Source organism: Cannabis sativa, chromosome X (genome assembly GCF_029168945.1).
Source record: "Cannabis sativa cultivar Pink pepper isolate KNU-18-1 chromosome X, ASM2916894v1, whole genome shotgun sequence".
In the NCBI taxonomy this organism is placed as follows: Eukaryota; Viridiplantae; Streptophyta; class Magnoliopsida; order Rosales; family Cannabaceae; genus Cannabis; species Cannabis sativa.
Window position 1 is genome coordinate 22,789,690 of NC_083610.1, and position 18,212 is coordinate 22,807,901.

At 31.3% G+C, this 18,212-nt stretch overlaps 3 protein-coding genes across 8 annotated transcripts; 1 reads left to right on the forward strand and 2 right to left on the reverse strand.

Annotated features, from left to right (window-relative positions):
- Nucleotides 1-463: 463 nt before the first annotated feature.
- Nucleotides 464-3,740, reverse strand: LOC115702612 (probable serine/threonine-protein kinase PIX13). Of its 3 annotated transcripts, none has more exons than XM_030630032.2 (6): nt 3,303-3,740; nt 2,714-3,060; nt 2,154-2,289; nt 1,914-2,056; nt 1,140-1,263; nt 464-1,032 (listed from the first exon to the last, which is right to left on the reverse strand). In XM_030630032.2, exons 1-6 carry the CDS (start codon nt 3,592-3,594, stop codon nt 641-643), a joined length of 1,434 nt encoding a protein of 477 aa, XP_030485892.2. In that variant the 5' UTR covers nt 3,595-3,740; the 3' UTR covers nt 464-640. The 3 variants fall into 3 exon arrangements, with proteins under 3 accessions (XP_030485892.2, XP_060962630.1, XP_030485893.2); XM_061106647.1 differs by having other exon boundaries at nt 2,714-2,903; nt 3,303-3,734; XM_030630033.2 differs by lacking the exon at nt 3,303-3,740 and adding an exon at nt 2,481-2,530.
- A 1,396-nt stretch (nt 3,741-5,136) lies between these two features.
- Nucleotides 5,137-7,669, reverse strand: LOC115702613 (protein RKD5). The gene is made up of 5 exons (XM_030630034.2): nt 7,207-7,669; nt 6,859-7,126; nt 6,299-6,537; nt 5,707-5,933; nt 5,137-5,603 (listed from the first exon to the last, which is right to left on the reverse strand). The coding sequence occupies exons 1-5, from the start codon at nt 7,271-7,273 to the stop codon at nt 5,391-5,393; spliced, it is 1,014 nt and encodes a 337-aa protein (XP_030485894.1). The 5' UTR covers nt 7,274-7,669; the 3' UTR covers nt 5,137-5,390.
- Nucleotides 7,670-15,146: 7,477 nt separating this feature from the next.
- On the forward strand, nt 15,147-16,932 carry LOC115702610 (HMG1/2-like protein). Of its 4 annotated transcripts, none has more exons than XM_030630030.2 (8): nt 15,147-15,378; nt 15,470-15,528; nt 15,644-15,742; nt 15,911-15,968; nt 16,065-16,109; nt 16,219-16,299; nt 16,393-16,485; nt 16,582-16,932. In XM_030630030.2, exons 2-8 carry the CDS (start codon nt 15,482-15,484, stop codon nt 16,600-16,602), a joined length of 444 nt encoding a protein of 147 aa, XP_030485890.1. In that variant the 5' UTR covers nt 15,147-15,378; nt 15,470-15,481; the 3' UTR covers nt 16,603-16,932. The 4 variants fall into 4 exon arrangements, with proteins under 4 accessions (XP_030485890.1, XP_030485889.1, XP_060962633.1 ...); XM_030630029.2 differs by having other exon boundaries at nt 15,149-15,378; nt 15,475-15,528; XM_061106650.1 differs by having other exon boundaries at nt 15,149-15,378; nt 16,393-16,932.
- The last annotated feature ends 1,280 nt before the right edge of the window (nt 16,933-18,212 follow it).

An 18,212-nucleotide genomic window follows, 5' to 3' on the forward strand; every position in this document is an offset into this window, starting at 1 on the left:
ATTGAAAATAATACCAACTCGGCCAATCAACCTGAACTAACCCGATCAACCCAATTAAGAAAATATAACAATTCAATGTAAAAAAAAATATTAGTGTTCGGTTTGGGCAGGTTAACCCGAGCAAACACCAATTCATTAGGTGGGTTAAAATTTTAATTTTTCTTAATTGCACAAATTGTACTTTAACTTTTATAATTCCGATATTATATTGAATTGAATAAAATATAACGTAAAGTGATCGACTTACCCACTAGATTATAGTATTAGTAATAGTGTCTAGTAGTGGATGAGTCTTTTCTTCTTTGGTCTATGATGATGGTGATGTCTTAAAAGTCAACCAAATTGACCCCATCTTACTCATTTCATCAAAGTAGTACAGTAAGTAATCTCAGTTATTTGTAAGATTAGCATAGAAAACATTACCCTTCTTTTCTTCTCTTTCTCAATTCAGTTTCATCAGATCTCAGAAAATAAATAAATGTATATATTCACTTGTCTTTACAAACCAATTCACAAGTCAGAACCAGAACCAATGATCCCTGTCCTGCCTCTTAACAAAACTTTCAATGAATCTAAAACAATTTCTACCCAAACAATTACATTTCATGTATTCGAGCTCAGAAACTCTACTAGCTCGAGTCTAGCTTGCACCAGGGAGACGACCAGAACCGGTAGAAGTAGTAGAAGAATGTCTAGAGCTACCTTTGGATTGCTTTGCTTTAACTTTCATTGCTTCTATCTTCTCCAACGACTCCAAAACATCTTTCATCGAGGGGCGGTGTTTAGGTTCTTGTTCTAGACATTTTAAAGTGAGTTGTGCTGCTTGAAATGCTGCCTTGGGAAGGTACTGGCCCTCCATCCGCACATCCATAATCGTATTCAACTTTCTTTTTGAAGACAGACATGGCTTAGACCAGTCCACAAGGTTATGCTGCCCGCTGGGGCGTCTTGAGTCAAGTGCTCGTAAACCTGTCAGCAATTCGAGCAGCACTACACCATAGCCATATACATCACTCTTCACATACAAATGGCCTGTTGCATGAAAACACCACAAAAAATGTCAATAATATCATTCTATTTGTTGCAAGACAGAAAATGATAAAGCCTTTTCGTATTTGTTAGAAATGTGATGTGATCACCTGTAGCAATGTATTCGGGAGCTGCATAACCGTAGGTGCCCATAATTCTAGTCGTTACATGTGAGTCGCCACCAGATGGCCCCAGCTTTGCTAAGCCAAAATCAGCAATTTTGGCATTGTAGTTCTGCACAACACAAATACAAAGAGAAGAGTTGTTAACATAAATGCTTAGGTGGTATTTAGTTGGAGGGAATAAAATGGAATAGAAAGGAAACAACTTTTATTCTATTCCATTGTTTGGTTTTATTTAAAGTACTGGAATGTCATTCTTATTCTAGTTATGTTTTCATTCATTCCAACCAAACGTCACTTAATGGGGTGTTTGTTATGTGACTTTGAGTTGGAGAGAAGAGAGTAGACTTAGAGGGAATATAAAACTCATGCGAATAACATTACTACCATTTTAATTTAAAAAGTGAGACCTACTTAAAAACACAAATCCCTTGTCATTCAAATTTTATTTAAATTTTACATTATCATTCCCATTAAGTCTAAACTTAACCATTGTTGAATAGAAAGAAAGAAAAAAATAACGAAATGTTCAACTGTATTTATTGACTGAGGCACTATAGAAAGACTAATAATAGCTCAAAATAACATGAGTTTCATGCCTCTTTCATCAATCAAATTAAGTATAATGCTCCATTAGTAACTACCTACACTCTTACTTATACACTACATTCTAATTATTCCTATATGTCTTGAAAAATATGTTAGAGCATAGCCATAAAGAATTGGGACAAAAGAGGCTTTAGCAGAAGAAGAAGAACAAACCCCATCAAGCAGTATATTTGAAGCCTTGAAATCTCTGTATATAACTTTCTTATCCGAAGCATGTAGGAAAGCCAATCCCCGAGCTGCTCCAATCGCTATTTGAAGTCTTCTTTCCCAAGATAGCGGTTCAACAGATGGATTTCCTACTCGACAAAGAATAAATTCATAGATTTAGCACAAGTACTTCGGACCAAACACATTTAAATTAAGAGTTTTCTTATTAGCTCGACGAAACTGTACTTCTAAAAAGATGGTTCTCCAAGCTTCCTTTCTGCATAAACTCATAGACAAGAAGCAACTCTTTGTCCTCCCAACAGTATCCTAATAGTTTGACCAAGTTGGGATGAGAAAGCCTTCCCAGAAAATTTACTTCTGACTGCATTTATCAGAGCAGAATAATATACATTAAAAACTAATACTTTTAGAAGAATAAAAAAAATGAAGGGCTATTGTGGTTTAAAATGATAAAAGAATTCAATTCATATTATAACTGACATTCTAAACATCTTTACCAAACTCACTAACTGTTTAAAAAAAGAAAAAGAAAAGAATTTTGATCAATGGTACCCAAACTAACAGGTCATGTAAGTTGGACCCTTGTCTACATCTGATGAATTCTGCATAGGAATTAAAGACAAACTAATAAGACAAACATAAAAAAGGCTAAGATATGCCAATCCTAGTAATAGCCTAACACATGCAAATCTGGTAAAAGTACACATATTATTATATAGGCTCTCAAGAGTGATGAAATGGTTTAAGTCAATGATTAGTTAGGTAAGGAAATTGAGATTAAGTACCTGCCATTCCTGAAAACCTTGCATGCTTTCAGAGTTCAATTTCTTGATAGCAACCATCATACCAGTACCAACTTTTGAAGGAGCCAAAGTCTTCTCATCAACCCAACCTTTGAAAACTTTCCCAAAGCCTCCTTCCCCAAGCACTGAGTCAGCTTTGAAATTCTTAGTGCAAGCTTTCAACTCTGCAAAACTGAACACTCTCAAGTTGGGTGACTCAAGAAATTGGCCATTTAGAAAAGACTCATCCACACTCCCACTTGCAGCCTCAGAAAATTGACTCTTTCCCACGCTGCTGCTGTTGGTTGTTCCAGATAATACAATGTTCTTACTGTAATTACTAGATGTCCCTAAAAGAATGCCACACAATGCAAAACACAATCATTGGGATTTTGGGGTTTTCAACCAAAATTTGACTTGACTCAATTATTCATCTAATTAAGCCAAACATAGATGTATACCCTTTTGCAAATCCAAAGTAAAAAAAATCATCAAAATACACAAAACCCAGAAAAAAGTTTCAAACTTTATCTTTTTATAAAGAAAAAAAAAAGATTCAAACTTGATAATTCTGGAATGGTTGTTGTACTACCTGGACTAGTAGATGCAAAGTTAGTACTGGGAGAAGGATCACCACCAGACTTTCCCAAGCAGAGACCCATTTGCAGGTAACGATTTCTTTCTTCAACTCTCTCTCTCTCTCTCTTTCTATTTCTCTTACTTTGCAAATAAGATGGACATGAGTGGTAAAGGCTAAAGGGGTTCGTGGAAAAACAAAAAGGAAGAAAATTGATGAGAAAATGAAGTAGAAAAAAGGTGGACTTTTTATATATATAATTGTTTGTTGGTATATCTTTTGTAGTTGGGTGCATCGTAGTTACCATGAACCCACTTTGTGGTTTCACTTTCACTACCTTGTCGTCTACTGCAAAATTACTATTGATTGATTCAAAACATAACAAAATATTTGGTTTGGTTTGGTTGCTGAGGTTTACTGTTTCTGTTTCTGCTCATGTTTTCACTTTCAGTTGTTTCAAAGGTCAACGACCGCGGCAAGTGGACCCCAGAAGAACACAAACCTTTGTAAGCCTTTTAATTAATAATGGAATGAATAATCATAACAATTAATAACAACCCAGATTTTGATGACAAATATAGAAAGAAAAACAATTTCATTAAACCGACCAGAAAAGAACAACCTTAAAGAGTTAAATGGATTTTGAACACGCACAGATCTTACTCGGTTTCACATATACACTCAAAATATATTACAATATCTTAAAAGAAACCAACACAAGATTAAATTTTTCATCCTTAATATTTACACCTTGTTGTTATCTTAATGCTGCAGCATTTTATGACTAAATTCCCATAAAAATTCTTACATGAGTAATTAGCAAGAAAATATTTTAAGGTTATTTTGAATTATTCAAAATATTAAAATTAGAAAATTTTATCAAGTTTTGTCTTATGCAGTTGTTGATGTAGTTTTTTAGTGGAGAATATTTAACAGAGTAAAAAAAAATTCAAAGAGCACAATTTAATAATTATAATAATTTTATTTCAAAATAATCATACTTTAATATCTCTTTACAAAATAATTAGTATCCTTAGAAAAATACTATATTTTAATTATGTAAGTGCAAAAAAAAAAATTATTGAATCATTATATTTGGTACTTGGTAGTACTTGAATGCTGAAAGAGAAAAATAAGTTCATTCAACTCTTCCAAAGACTGCAAGGAATTTTTTACTTGGCACTACGATTAGTTATGTCGAGCCTTTTAGGCAAAAGAAATTTTGGGATTAGTAAAAGGATCAAAACCACATGATTTGAGTATTATTAGTGTCCAACACCATTTTATTTAATATAAAACTATTTGTGTAAGAGTGTTAAGGTACCATAAACCTTAGAAATCAAATTAAGATGAGCTAAGGTTTGAGGATTAGTTGAAAAATCAACGTGTAAAATGTCAAAGGCTTTAGAAAGACACAACCAAAAAGAAGGAAGGAAGCATCCCTTCTCTTCTTGCTTGCTATCAACATAGTAAGACAAGTGTGTTCTAAGTCAAAACACTTCATATGCTTAGTTCTCAATTGAGGTGCTCGACCAACCTCGTGCAGCTACGTAGTTCGGATTAGTGAGTTCAATCGGGACCTATGGCTTTATCGATTCATCAAACACCCCTTTTGAACTTTGGTATAGTGAGCACAAGTTGGTAGACTTTTCATAATATGTGAAGTTGACTAGACTTTTAACAAAGGTCAACAATTTCATAACACATTTTCAACTGCTTCAATTACCCTTTTTGACTTTTTTTCCCCTTTTCTATTAGGAAAAGCCAAAAAGAACATCATAAAGCCACCCAAACCAATGAGATAACAACATTAGAATGAATGAAGGAATCATAGTAAACGTACCTCGGATTTAGTTTGTTTCTCAAACCTTTGAATTAAAACCAACAACAATGCCTTATTGTTCAAGTCAACAAGACACAAAAATGAGCTTCCAAAAGTCAAAGTCAAAGTGCTACAACTGTATACATGTCTGTACTTATATTATATCAGATAGATATTGTTGTAGCTTCTAGTTATAGTAATAACAACTGTTAAGTGTTTGATTATTAAAGATCTTTTTATATATTTATATCCAAAAAAAAAGAAAGAAAGATTAAATGAATCTAATTTGGAGAGATTGATAATGCCTGTTGATTCTTGAGAACTCTGTCTTTGTGCCTTCTCTTGAAAACATCTTGCCTGAACCTTTTGGTTTCGGTTTTCATATCCAAGAAAGGCGTCTTCTCAATGCTTTCCTTTTCATTCTTCAACATCTCTTTCCTCTTTGCTACCGCTTCAGCTGCATCCTTGTTCGCCTGTTGCCACCTATTTTCTTCCTACAAACACACACAACACGAAAAATTGCATTCACAAATCGGTGTTCATCCCTTTGAACGTGTTGTAATAGCGCTAATTGGGATTAAAGGGGCAAAAAAAGACCTGAAGATCTCGAATGAGACTATCCAGCGATTTGATCTTTCTATGTGGCCAACGAGGAATCCCGAATTCTCTACACTTCTTCTTTAGAACTGTTAATCCTACTTTCAGATTCCTTGAGGCTTCCACTATTGGGAGATCAAAATATTTGGCTAAATCGGATAATGCAAGTCTTGCTATGTCTTTACTTGCTGCTCTTTTCTTCTTCTTGTTATCCTCTTCCATCACACCTGCAACACAATCTTCTTACTCAAACAAAACTCCAACATTCTTTTCCCGCGATCCAGGAAACTAACTATAACAACTGTTATGTGATATCCCTATCCAAAACCCAAATGAAAACCTTATCAACTATTCTTATGATGTTATGAATGGTACCACTACCACCCAAGAGGGATTCGAACCTCGAACTCTATGGGAGCGAACTACATGTCTGACCATTCGAGCAAGTGTTCCCACTAGGCTAGTTTTACTTTCACATTGTTTGCATATGTCATAATCAAAATAAAAACTTGATTGAGTTATTGTCTAAACAAGCTAATATGATTCTATTTCTATGGCACTAATTTGCAGGCTGAGGTGTTTGTTTGTTTACCTGATGAGGATTGATCAATTTGCTGATCATCTGAAGATTCAGAAGGTGTGTCTGGATAAGGAAGACAATTAAGATCTTGATCAAGGACAAAATAGCTTTTTCTCTTTAGAGGTTTATTTTCATTCTCATTGGATTTCTCTTTGTCATTATCATCTTTGGCTGTGGTGGCCATGCATCTCATTTGGAAAATTGCTTGAAGATCATTGGCCAGTGATGGAATTGACCTCAGCTTCGGATTTCTAGAACATATCATCCAAAAAACATAAGAGTGGCACAACAAGTTCAACAACTACAAAGGCTCAATTTTTAGCAGAGTCCCCAATTACATACATACATACATACATACCTATTTAGTATTTATCATTAATCCAAATTAGAGAACACAACACAATAACAACAATAACAAAATTGTAGTGATTAGAGAATTTGGGGTAACACTTTGAAAAGCAAAGCCAATTGTACAAAACAAGCCAATATGACAACTCAAAAGAGGTACCCAAATGACATAAAAGCAAAAATCAGATTGAAATTGAATGAGAGAAAGAGAAAGAGGGTTATACTTGGAAGGTTTAAGGAGAGAAGGAATTGATGTGAGATAAGGAAAATGAGGATGATGGGCATGGAAAGCGAATATGCAAACCCATAAACCATTGACAAAACATCCTTGAGAATGAAAAACATCTGAGGTTTTTAATCCAAGAAAAAGTGGGTTACACATAGCATTATCCATTTCCATGTATGTTCCATTGATTGAGAATACAAACTCTCTTTCCACTTCTCTTTCCTTCCCATCATCACATCGATACACATGCAAGCTTCTTATCAACTCTGTCAAAAAAAACCAACAAACAAAATTTCATAAAGTTCAAAACTTTACCATCTGAAACGTATGAAAATTAAAACTTTACCTCGATTCAGAGTGTTCTTGAAGATTAAGAGAGAGATTAAGAAATGGGTTTGGGATGAAGAATCCATGTCATTGTGAACTAATCAACAAAGTTTATTTCTTTATATAAATATCTTTAATTAATTTGAAATTGCATGGTGTTTTTGGTCAGTTTCATTCAGTTCCTACTTCCTAGAGTCCTACCAAAATTAAAAGTTCTTTTTTTTCACTCATTAGAAAATTACCAAAAATTTGAAGATGTATATTTTTCAAGTGAATTAATTTCACTTGGATACTCTATCTTTCCATAACAACAAATTCTTGTCATAATTTCATATAAATAAAATAAATTGTAGTATTAAATAAAAAGACAGGAAAAGTGGAGTAGTTAGTTTTGGAACTTGGGAGAGTTTATGGAATGAAGTGAAAGAAAAGAGGTAGTTTTGAAATTTGTCATACATTAGTAATGACTGCACTAGAGAGTCTTTTACTGCACTAGAGAGAGTCTTGTAAAAAAAGAAAAGTGGGAAATTACATAAATGGGAGGATGGTTAGGGGCATTGGGGAAGGGCATTTATGGAAACAAAGAAAAGAAAGAGAAATAAGTTAGCCATGAGTTGCATTGCATGCTTGAGAAGTGGCAGAGAGAGAAGTAGTGAAGAAAGGGAAACTCCTACCCTAACTACATTGGCCTATTGTGACGGTTCAACTTATTCTCTTTCCTCTTTTTTTGCATTTTATAATATATTTGTACTTTTTATACAAACAATATCAACAACAAAATTAAATTAAAATTATGGTGAGAGGAGGAAACAATGGAACATCTAATCTTATATTGTAACTTTGCTTTTTATTTTTGGAGGTCTTCTCCGTGAGGAGTAATGCCAGTGCCAGACTTTGAGACCCGAGTGTTAGATTAGGTCAAATTCTTATGGAACTTGAAGGAAAAAGAAGTGGAGGTTCAAGAATTTTTTTTTATGTCTCTATTATTGTAACGCTCTAACAATTAGGCACGCTATCTGAGGTAATTAAGAAACCCTAATCTCTTAAACGGGATTACTATTAAGATAAGCGCGGGAAAATTTAAACTTTAAATGAAACCATAATGAAAATAAAACTTGTAATAACTTTAACTTTACAATCAAAAATTCATGTTTCGAGATCCCAAAAATATTTATAAAATACTACAAGTCTTTTCCACTAGCCGACCTAAGCGGCAAAATCAGAGTTACAAAAGCATATCATTGGTAGACCCCAACCCGCTTGGTCTAGTGTGGTCCGAACATGTACATACATCGCCCAACTCTCGCACTCATGGCTGATCAGAGACAGATTTATCCCTTCTTGCACAGTAGAGCACCCGTGAGCCAAGCCCAGAAAGATAGTATAATTATCAATAATCATAACTAACATATCACATAAATAATAATGCCATTTCACATTTGTTTGTATAACAGACTCGCGTGTTACGCTCACACGCTTATTTATGTCTATGTGACATAGACCTTCGTGTTACGCTTACACGTCTAAATATAATAAGGCCTTACAACGGTCACAAGCCTTCTTTGAAATATCAACCAAATCTGCCAGGAGATCATCTTGCTCTTTTTCAAAGAGTTCTTGGCCCATAGGACCTAGAGCTGATTCTTTAACAGGTTTGTTGTTGAATGAGCTACAAAGACAATAAAATCACTCATGAGTTAATGTTTGAAATAAAGATTTAGTTGTGAACAATTCACATAAACAACACATTCTAGAAGCTTGAACATAGGGCAGTGATCTATTTCTTTTTGCGCTATACAAGTTCAAGCACACAATGATAAGTTTTGTTGTAAATAATTGGTAAGCAATATATAAGAAAAGATATACATGATTTTGGAAATAAGGGAGAGAAATTTTGTGGCACAAATAAACTATGTGAAATGAAATTACAGCATGGAAGCTAGGCAGGGAGTGGAATAACATACCCAATATAAACACGCGAAACTTCTGGTGTATTCAGAACTTTTCCAAGTAACTACATCAAAACTCCATATACTCTAATGAACTAACTATAAATTATAATAATGTAATTAATGATGTCAAAGTAGACAAGTGCAATCATTAAAAGACGTCAAAGAAATATTCAATAGAGTATCTGTTGCGGGTCAACGAAATTAGACGTTTGAATTCGTCAGTAATATCAAGTTTATGGGGATCAAACAGAATAAGATCACATTTTGCAACAAACCAGGATATAACACCAGTTAAATCATAGCTTCGTTGTGTCCGTTTCTTTTCTTCAGATAGTACACTAACTAGGACTAGGAGTATCCACGAATGTACGTAATTTCATCAAGCAACTTCAATTATAGAAGAAAAAGATTAGCATACGTAATAAGAACATACACAAGAAAAATGTAGGTAATAAAATATAAACTCACAGAATGTACTGGCATTTGATTTGGTTACACTCTAAAACAACTATTGTGTTCCTAGGAATACTTCTCTCATCAAACAACAAAGAGATATCAAAAACAGCCTTAATAGATCAGCATCAAGATAAAGAGATCTTCAAATATTGATTTAAGAAAACTTTTGATATATAAGCAAAACTCATGAATGTGTTAAAACATACAACATCATGGAAAGATGACAAATTATCATACCATTAATTACAACAACAAATCTATCTGTTGTAGGCTTTGGCCCAATAAAAGCTCCTGTGACAAAAAGAAGAAAAAATAAATCAACATCATATATTATTGCATATTGAAAATAGAATAAAGGGAATAAAAAAACTTTATCCAACCTGGGTAGTCACACATTTTAACATATGCTTTATAATATTAATGTTGTTTTCCCAGTAGTTGAATACTGACCCAATAGCATGACCGTGGGTTTAGCATCAAAGTCACTACTAGTCTGAGAAGACAAGTCAGCGAGTTACAAGTTGGTTAATGAAAACACAATATATATATGTACACCTGTAAAATACAACTTATTACATCATAAGAATGAGTTACCTAAAACTTACCATTTATCAATCCAAATTACGAGTCAAGTCAACTTACCAGTAAAGGCGATACAAAATTATTAAAACGATAGGCAACTTCAAATGGCTTTAGCTTTTCAGTATACAATCTTTTTAAGCCATCAATTATAGATGTAACTGCAACAAAAAAGAAAGAAGTAGATATATCATACGAATATAAGAAAATAAAAATGTCATGATAATATATATGGACCAATTTGACTAACTGTAATTCTTTTCCTCTTTTACATATATAAAATTAATGTCAAAGATGTATTCGTTAATTTTAAAGTTACTCAGTACAAAAAGACACTACCTTAAACACATGTTTAAACATCTCACACGATGTCTAGCACACAAAAAAATCTACAGTTGACTGATACCCAATCATCTAAGATAACCAAGCTATTTAAGCAAAATTGATTGGAAGGAGAAAACACTGATGCAACATCAGTATTTAAGGGGACCATTCTTTCACACTGCAGAGTTTTGACCTTGGAGAAGAATCGAACAGTTAGAGAAAGAGAGTGTTAAGGAGTGAAGGAAAGCAATTTCTTTCTTGATTTCGGAAATTTATAGTTGCAAAAAATCACAGCGGTTTGATTGTTGATTTTTCTGGTCAAATTTATTATACATTGGTTTTAATTTGTTGTCATTGTTATGACATTTTCAATTTAAAATTTGGTTCTTCTTTTAGGGCAAAACAAATTAAGAGAACAAGCTTTTAACGTTCTTGTATATTATGATTGTGTTAATTATATAATCAATCATAATTTTATATTTTATGATGGGATTGCTCCATTTTATGATGTCATTGTATATTTTTTATTTTAAATTTCTTTTTATTTTTTTATTAGGTTCGAAATTGGTTTTCACACATATATTTTTTTAAAGATTTTATTGGGCATTGTGTGTTGTTTTGATTATATTTGTGGACAGATGAAAATTGATTCAATTATCTTCATCGTTTATCATTTATGTTATGTTATGATGGTTCATAGGTTCCAAAATTCCTGTTTTAGGAAACTCACAAGTTCGAAAACTTAAATTTTACGTAATTGAAGCTTTTAACGTTCTTGTTATATTATGATTGGTGTTGTGAATTATATAATCAAATGTAAATTTGTGTATATTCTAACTCGATGGGAGACAACTACGACGACTTTATGATGTCAATTTCTATATTTTTATTTTAACAAGTGTTCACTTAGTATATTTTTTTTTTCTCCATATACAATAGCAACCGATTTTAGAATTCAGACATCCTCCAATAAAAATTATCAAAATGGGGTGTCTTTAAAAGATTTAGGGGTGTAGATAATTTTTTTTATAGAGTCGAGACTGTTAAATAAATGTTATATGATTTTATAGGGTTGAAATTCGTTTCACAGATTTTGAAAGTTTTGTAATGGGATTTCTTCATTTTATGATTTTTTTTTTTATTTTGAGTTTCTTTATATTATTTTTTTTCTAAATTTAAAAGAGGAAGTTACACTTAGTATGAGATTTTAAAAGTTCTTATGATAAATATGGCACATTTAAGTTTGGCCAATTTATATGGTATTTTTTTGTTTTTAAGTTTTTTTGGCACAACTTTGATACCAATATGTAATTGTGTTTATAAATCCCATATTTAATGTTTTTATTTGTTTAGGAAGTTTTATTTGTCATTTGATGCCGAAAAGTCACCGTGAGTTTGCCAATGCGAAAAGTCCTCCAGTAAAAATGTATAAAAGTTAGAAAAAAATTCGTCGAATAAGCATTGTCGCGCGGAAAATCATTTTTCTAGTTTGTTTTTTCCGTTAATAGATTCTAAGCGCGCTTGGTGACATTTAGGAGTTTCGCAATTTATGAAATTACAGTTTTACGACAGGCCAAGTAATGTAATAATTCTAACGATTTCTTTCACTTTGAAACTCAATCAAATAAAACTCTCAAAGCCATAGTTGTGGCTGTTTTTTGGCCGAGGATGTAGGCAAGTTACATTAATTTGGTTTCATTAATTTTGAGAGTTCTATATTTTTTTTTTAGTATTTTTAGTGTTTTTCATAACTTTATGTATTAATTGTTTTAAAATTAGTTTTCACATTTATGTTATGTTTTTAAATTATAGTTATGTGTTGTTTTTTTATTATTTTTGTTAGTGTTTTTTTTTCTAAACATTGTTCGAAATTGGTTTATATATTTTGAGAGTTCTATAATAGGGTTGCTCTACTTTATAATGTTATTGCAATTTATTTTTTATTTTTTAGTTACTTTTTTATTATTTAATTTCTAGGTTCGAAACTTACACTTATATTTTATTTTTAAATTAGTGGTATGCAATGTGTGCTGTTTTGATTATATTTGTGATTAATTTTTTTTTTGTATTTTTGTATGTGCTGTTCTTTTTTCATTTTTCATTTGATTGTGTGATGAAACTAGTTTCAGTTGACTTTATTATTTAACATTTATTATTTTTTTTATGATTTTTTATAGCGTCAAAACTGGTTCACAGGTTTTAACTATTTTGTAATGGGATTGCTATATTTTTATGATGTTATTGTATATTTTTTAGTCTGTATAAAATCAATTTTATTATTGTATGATATTTGAACAACAATTTCTATTTTATTTTAAATAATCAGTTTCTGCTACACATATTATTTTATTATTGTTATAACTGATTTTTTTTATGTTGTTCATAATTGAGTTTTAAGTTTAAATTTTTTTTATTTGATTATTTAAGGAAACCAGTTTTTATTTGTTTGTTTTTATTTTGATTGTTTTACTAAATAGTTTCTCACATTCTACTGTTTTTTTTGTTATTCTTTTATAGTTTTTATTGTATTTTTGTCTCTTTAATTTTCTTTGTTTTTTTTATTTTAATTTCTAATTCTCTTTGTTATATTTGTTACATATTGTATGTTATATTTTAGTGTTTTATTTTTAAAAAAGGAAAAAAATTAAAAAGAAACAAAAATTTAAAATTTTTTATGGCATTCCTTATGACTTTTTCCTATATTTGTAAGTTTTTTTTTTATTTTTAAAAATGTCATATTTAGTGTAATTAAGTATTTATACCATCTATATCAAAAGTTATCTTCATTTTCTCATATTTTTTTAAATAGCCCAACTAAATATTCTGTAGTGGGCTGAGTAAAACGATGTCAATATGGGAAAATAAAGGAATTTATACAAAAATACTGGATTCTTGGATAAAGTTTACAGTTTTACTGCCACACAAAATCTTTTACAAAAATACAATCTTTTTATAAAATAACGTAAAACAACTGTAAAACAACAATTAAAAATAAGAGTTTAACAACTAAAAACAATTGTAAAACAACATTAAAAACTTAACACTAAAGACAATATGAAACTTACACAGTATTTTTGAAAAAAAATACAATATTTTTGAAAAAAATTCCACCCATAGTATAAAAGTAAAAAAATTAGAAATTTCAGTATGTTATATAATTATTCCGAAATAAATGCCTCAAAAGCCATAAAATAACTTCTTTTTCTTTTCTTTTAGGAAAGTCATATTTCTGCACATATCTAAAATAAACTATCATTTTTGGTAAATTTGTACATTTTTATCGTTCAAAGTTTTTTTTATATATATATTTTTACAGTATTCTATTAAATAACAAAAAAATTACATGAAATTGACAAGAAAACAAAAATAAACAACATAAAAATAATATATAAATAACAAAAATTAATGACAAGAGTACACTATAAAACTATATTAAATGACTATATTTTATGTAAATAAAATTTTAAAAACTATAATAATGTTTAAAGTTCTGTAAGATTGTATTTTTATAATTTTTGATTGTTTTTCATGTTTTTATGAAATTATCTCAATAATAAAAGATGTAATTTCTACAAAAATAAACAATGTAGAATGAGGTTAAATGAGCCTAGAAAAGGGAATAACTCAAAGGAAGAAATTACATTATATACTTATTTTATTTTACATGTTTTAATTTTTACTTTCATTTTTATATATTTAAGATATATATCTATTTATTATAGATGATGTCTCTATGATACCCCTTAAATTAATGAAATTTATGTGCTAGAGTTAAGTAGAATGTGAGAATATATTTGGTAACCTACTCTCAAAAGTAGGTATATTTGAATGAAATATATATATTAAGTTAATGTAACTTATGTGCTAGACTTAAGTGAAAGATAATAGTATATTTAACAATCCACCGATAATAATATGTATATTTTAATAAAATATAATATAAGAATATTTTTAATTAATAGATAAAAAATAAGTATTCCTCAACTTAGCAAGGGACTGTATCTTAGTCCAAAAGTCCGGCCCAAGTTAACTCCGTTGTACAAGCCCATTATCGATTCACTATTTATTTGGGCAAGCAATTTAAATTTCTGTCCAAAAACAAAATACATATTATGATTATAAACTATAATATTCTCCGTACGTAAACGGAAAATCCGATTCATCTATAATAATTGCCTCATTAATTATTAGTATTAATTAGTAAAATAAATAAAATAGGAATAAAAGCTACTCTTTCTTCACACTCAAAAAATAAAATATCAACGATGAAAATTACGAAAACACCCCAACTCTTTCCATCCATAATATCCGTCACCAAGTACATCATCAAAGCGTGATGCTCGTTTCGATAAGGTCCTCCAACTACCGACTCTGAATAATATCAAATACGAGGCTATTTTGGTCATTTCAGTTTAAATAAAAAAACTGGCACGTACGAGCTGGCAATAATATACCAAACTCAGCTAGCTTTTTAAAGATTGCACACGTGTCAAAATCTGTACACTGTTCCCGCCAGCGAGGGAGAGAAGAAACACACCAAGGAAACACAAAACAAAGAATCAAAACCCCCAATAGCACAAGGATCGATGACGTGGCCTTTATAAAATTAAAATATATAAAATAATTTGAAATCCCGCCCAAACGCGGACTTCAATTTTTATTTTATTTTTAATAACTAAATTTAGTCATTTTTATATTTTTCTTTTTAATATTTTAATTTTTAAAATTTTCGGAAGGTCATCCCATTCCCATCCCACGACCCCTTCTTATCTCTTTACAATTTACTCTTTATTTTCTCTCTCACTCCAAACAAAACCAAACAAAGCATATTCTCTCTCTCTCTCTATCTTCTTCGCTAACCCTAACTATTCTCTTCCAAGGTAACTCGGAAACTCTTGACTCAGCGTACTGAGTTTGCTACGATTTTCACTTGTTTTTCGCCGATTCTCACCGCGTTACGACTTTTTTTAGTGTAGGTTCGCCATGAAAGGTGGAAAATCTAAGGCTGCTCCCAGGAGAACTGATACCAAGTGAGATTTAGTTTTTATTATGAAATTGTTTTCCGATCGTATTTTTGTAGATCCGTATTTATGTGTGATGTGCGGTTTTGATTTATTTTTTGTTTTGGATGGATTTTTGTTTTAGGCTGAAAAGCAAGAGCGCTGGAGCTGGTAAGAAGGCTGGAAAGGCTGGAAAGGATCCTAACAAGCCGAAGAGGCCTGCCAGTGCTTTCTTCGTTTTCATGTATGTTCGCATCTTGTTTTTTGTTGTTTTTTATTTTATTATTTTTCTTGTCTAGACTAGATCTTGTTTTTGTTGTTTGCTGTTAAATCTAGAAATTCGTAATAAAATTATACTCGATTTGTGTTTAGACTGATTGCGGATTGCGTTGCTGTTATTGAAATGAAATAGGGAGGAATTTAGAGAAAAATACAAGAAGGAACATCCTAACAACAAATCCGTTTCCGCTGTAAGAGAATCAGATCCGATCCGATTTTTCATGTCTTCTTCATTCGCGCGCGTAATTTCTACAATATGTTAATTTTCTTTTTCAAAATTACATCAGGTCGGTAAAGCTGGTGGTGAGAAATGGAAATCATTGACTGAAGCTGTGAGTATCAGATTCCTTTTCTTTATTCAGCAAATATATTCTTTATTCTTTTTCATATTCCTGAATTTTGTTTTATTCATTTGTTCGATCGATGAAAATAAATCTACAGGAGAAAGCTCCATTTGTTTCAAGAGCTGAGAAGAGGAAAGTTGAGTACAACAAAAACATGGTAGCTTACAACAAGAAGCTGGTACGTTTTAACTACTGATCTTTAGCTTCTTTACATTAGTTGTAATAATCTCAAAATATTAATAATAAAAGTATGATTGGATTGTTTTCATAGGCTGATGGAGATACTGGAGCAGACGAAGAAGAGTCTGACAAGTCAAAGTCAGAAGTGAATGATGATGAGGATGAGGAGGACGAGAGTGGAGATGTAAGAGCAGTTGATGATAATACTCTATTACCTCGTCTGTTTGACTGCATTTTTGACTCTTTATGTTTTGACTTTGTGTTTATTTTTGTTTCATAGGATGATGATGATGACGAGTAGAGATTTGGAGGAGACTTGGTACTGAGTTTTGAGCCATAACACAAGATGAAGTTGTGTAGCATTGCTTAGAACCCAGCCCCAAAAAATATTATAATGAATGACGATCATGATTATGATGATGATGACTCTTCTTCATTTAAGATTTTTCTCTGCTGATGATAAATAGCTACTACTTTTTTTAGGTTAGAATTTAGGAACAAAAAAACCCCAAACAAGGAATTTAATCAGCTTCCAGCTTTGTCTGCCTGATTGATTCCCCATATGGTTTCTGTACTTAATTCTCCGTTTTATGTTTAATCATTCAGTTAGTGTGCGTCTTTTATATTCTAATTCCATCTTATTTTGTTACCGTTGCACTTTTTTTAACTTTTTCGATTCAATGTGGTCCATGTTATTTTAACTCAACCTAAAGCTTTAATAATTTCTTGGCAATGAAAGTTGGTGCCTTGTTTTGATTCGGGTCGTTAGTTGGTTCTTAAAAGTTTAGACAAAGATAGGTGGTTTTTACCTGAAAAACCTTTGTGGCAGATGGGCATTGGTCTTGTCTGGTGTCAGATCTTCCAATGCGATTTTTGTTTTGTTTGCATGAAAACTTTATTATGTAGAAAAAATAAAGAAGAGCTAAAAAATGGAGTCATTCTTTGTTAGAATTAGAGCTATTTCCTTTAGTGATTCCAGCGTGGACCATCTGGTGTGATTCACAAACGGTTGTTTATTCCGTTTGATGGATGGAGCAAAAATCAGGTCTTTTGAAAGGCTATTTTTCTTTTTTAGTTGATGGAATCATTTGTTTGGTGTTGTGTCTCTTGACCTTTGAAATATCTGTGATTGCTTTTCATTAAAACGGGAAGAGGAAAAAGAAATATCTTTCATGCCACGTGTACATATTAAACAAAAATTTGAAATGAAAGTTTCTTTATGATGGGTTGATGAAGTTAGGTAGATAAAGAGAAGGAAACGTTTGGAAAAGGAGGGAGTATTCATTATTCAATACAACGGTAAGATTGGGTAAAGGCGAACAATGTATAATATGAAAAAGTAAAAGCTAAGGTAGTGTAGTGTAGTGTAGTGTAGTAGTGTCATAGTGTGCTAACATGTTGCTTTGTTTATCTCAAAAGAAAAGAAAGAAAAGCTAACTTTTCTAGTCTTTTGCCCATTCACGTTTTGGGTATCTTATCTTTTTATATGTTCTCATTTTTGTTAGTCAAAGTTTCAGACTCACTCCTTCTGTTCTGTTCTTAATCAGCCTCTCCAATGTTTTGAACTTTGAAGTAAGAAATATTGGACCATTCTTTGTCACTATTAACATTTCTCTTGAATGGAAAGAAATGACAAAAGGGAGACTCATATTGAAATTTTCTTTGCCTTCTTTCTCTTTAACTATTAATTAGGAAAAGTGACTTTTGAGAAACCAAAATAATTTACATGATATTTGGTATCATTAAGCAAACATCTTTATTGAAAATATAAATTAAAATGATTACTATTAACAGAAGTAGTAGAAACTTAGCTAAACATGACTATCATTTACTACCTCTTACCATAGTTAGTTGTAATGTGGATTCTTAACAACCATTAAGCTCATTGTGTATCATGTCCCACCATGTAAA

Bases quoted from the DNA above. Each gene is read 5' to 3' on its own strand.
- LOC115702612 (XM_030630032.2), bottom strand. From the start codon at position 3,594: ATGGTAACTACGATGCACCCAACTACAAAAGATATACCAACAAACAAT. The intron at 2,290-2,713 runs GTACTTAATCTC...TGATAAATGCAG, and splicing joins AAGGTTTTCAGGAATGGCAG to TCAGAAGTAAATTTTCTGGG. The intron at 1,033-1,139 runs GTGATCACATCA...TTCATGCAACAG, and splicing joins TCCCGAATACATTGCTACAG to GCCATTTGTATGTGAAGAGT.
- LOC115702613 (XM_030630034.2), bottom strand. From the start codon at position 7,273: ATGGATTCTTCATCCCAAACCCATTTCTTAATCTCTCTCTTAATCTTC. The intron at 7,127-7,206 runs GTAAAGTTTTAA...TTTTTTTGACAG, and splicing joins CAAGAACACTCTGAATCGAG to AGTTGATAAGAAGCTTGCAT. The intron at 6,538-6,858 runs GTATAACCCTCT...GATATGTTCTAG, and splicing joins TCTCTCCTTAAACCTTCCAA to AAATCCGAAGCTGAGGTCAA.
- LOC115702610 (XM_061106650.1), top strand. From the start codon at position 15,482: ATGAAAGGTGGAAAATCTAAGGCTGCTCCCAGGAGAACTGATACCAA. The intron at 15,529-15,643 runs GTGAGATTTAGT...TTTTTGTTTTAG, and splicing joins CCCAGGAGAACTGATACCAA to GCTGAAAAGCAAGAGCGCTG. The intron at 16,110-16,218 runs GTGAGTATCAGA...ATAAATCTACAG, and splicing joins GGAAATCATTGACTGAAGCT to GAGAAAGCTCCATTTGTTTC.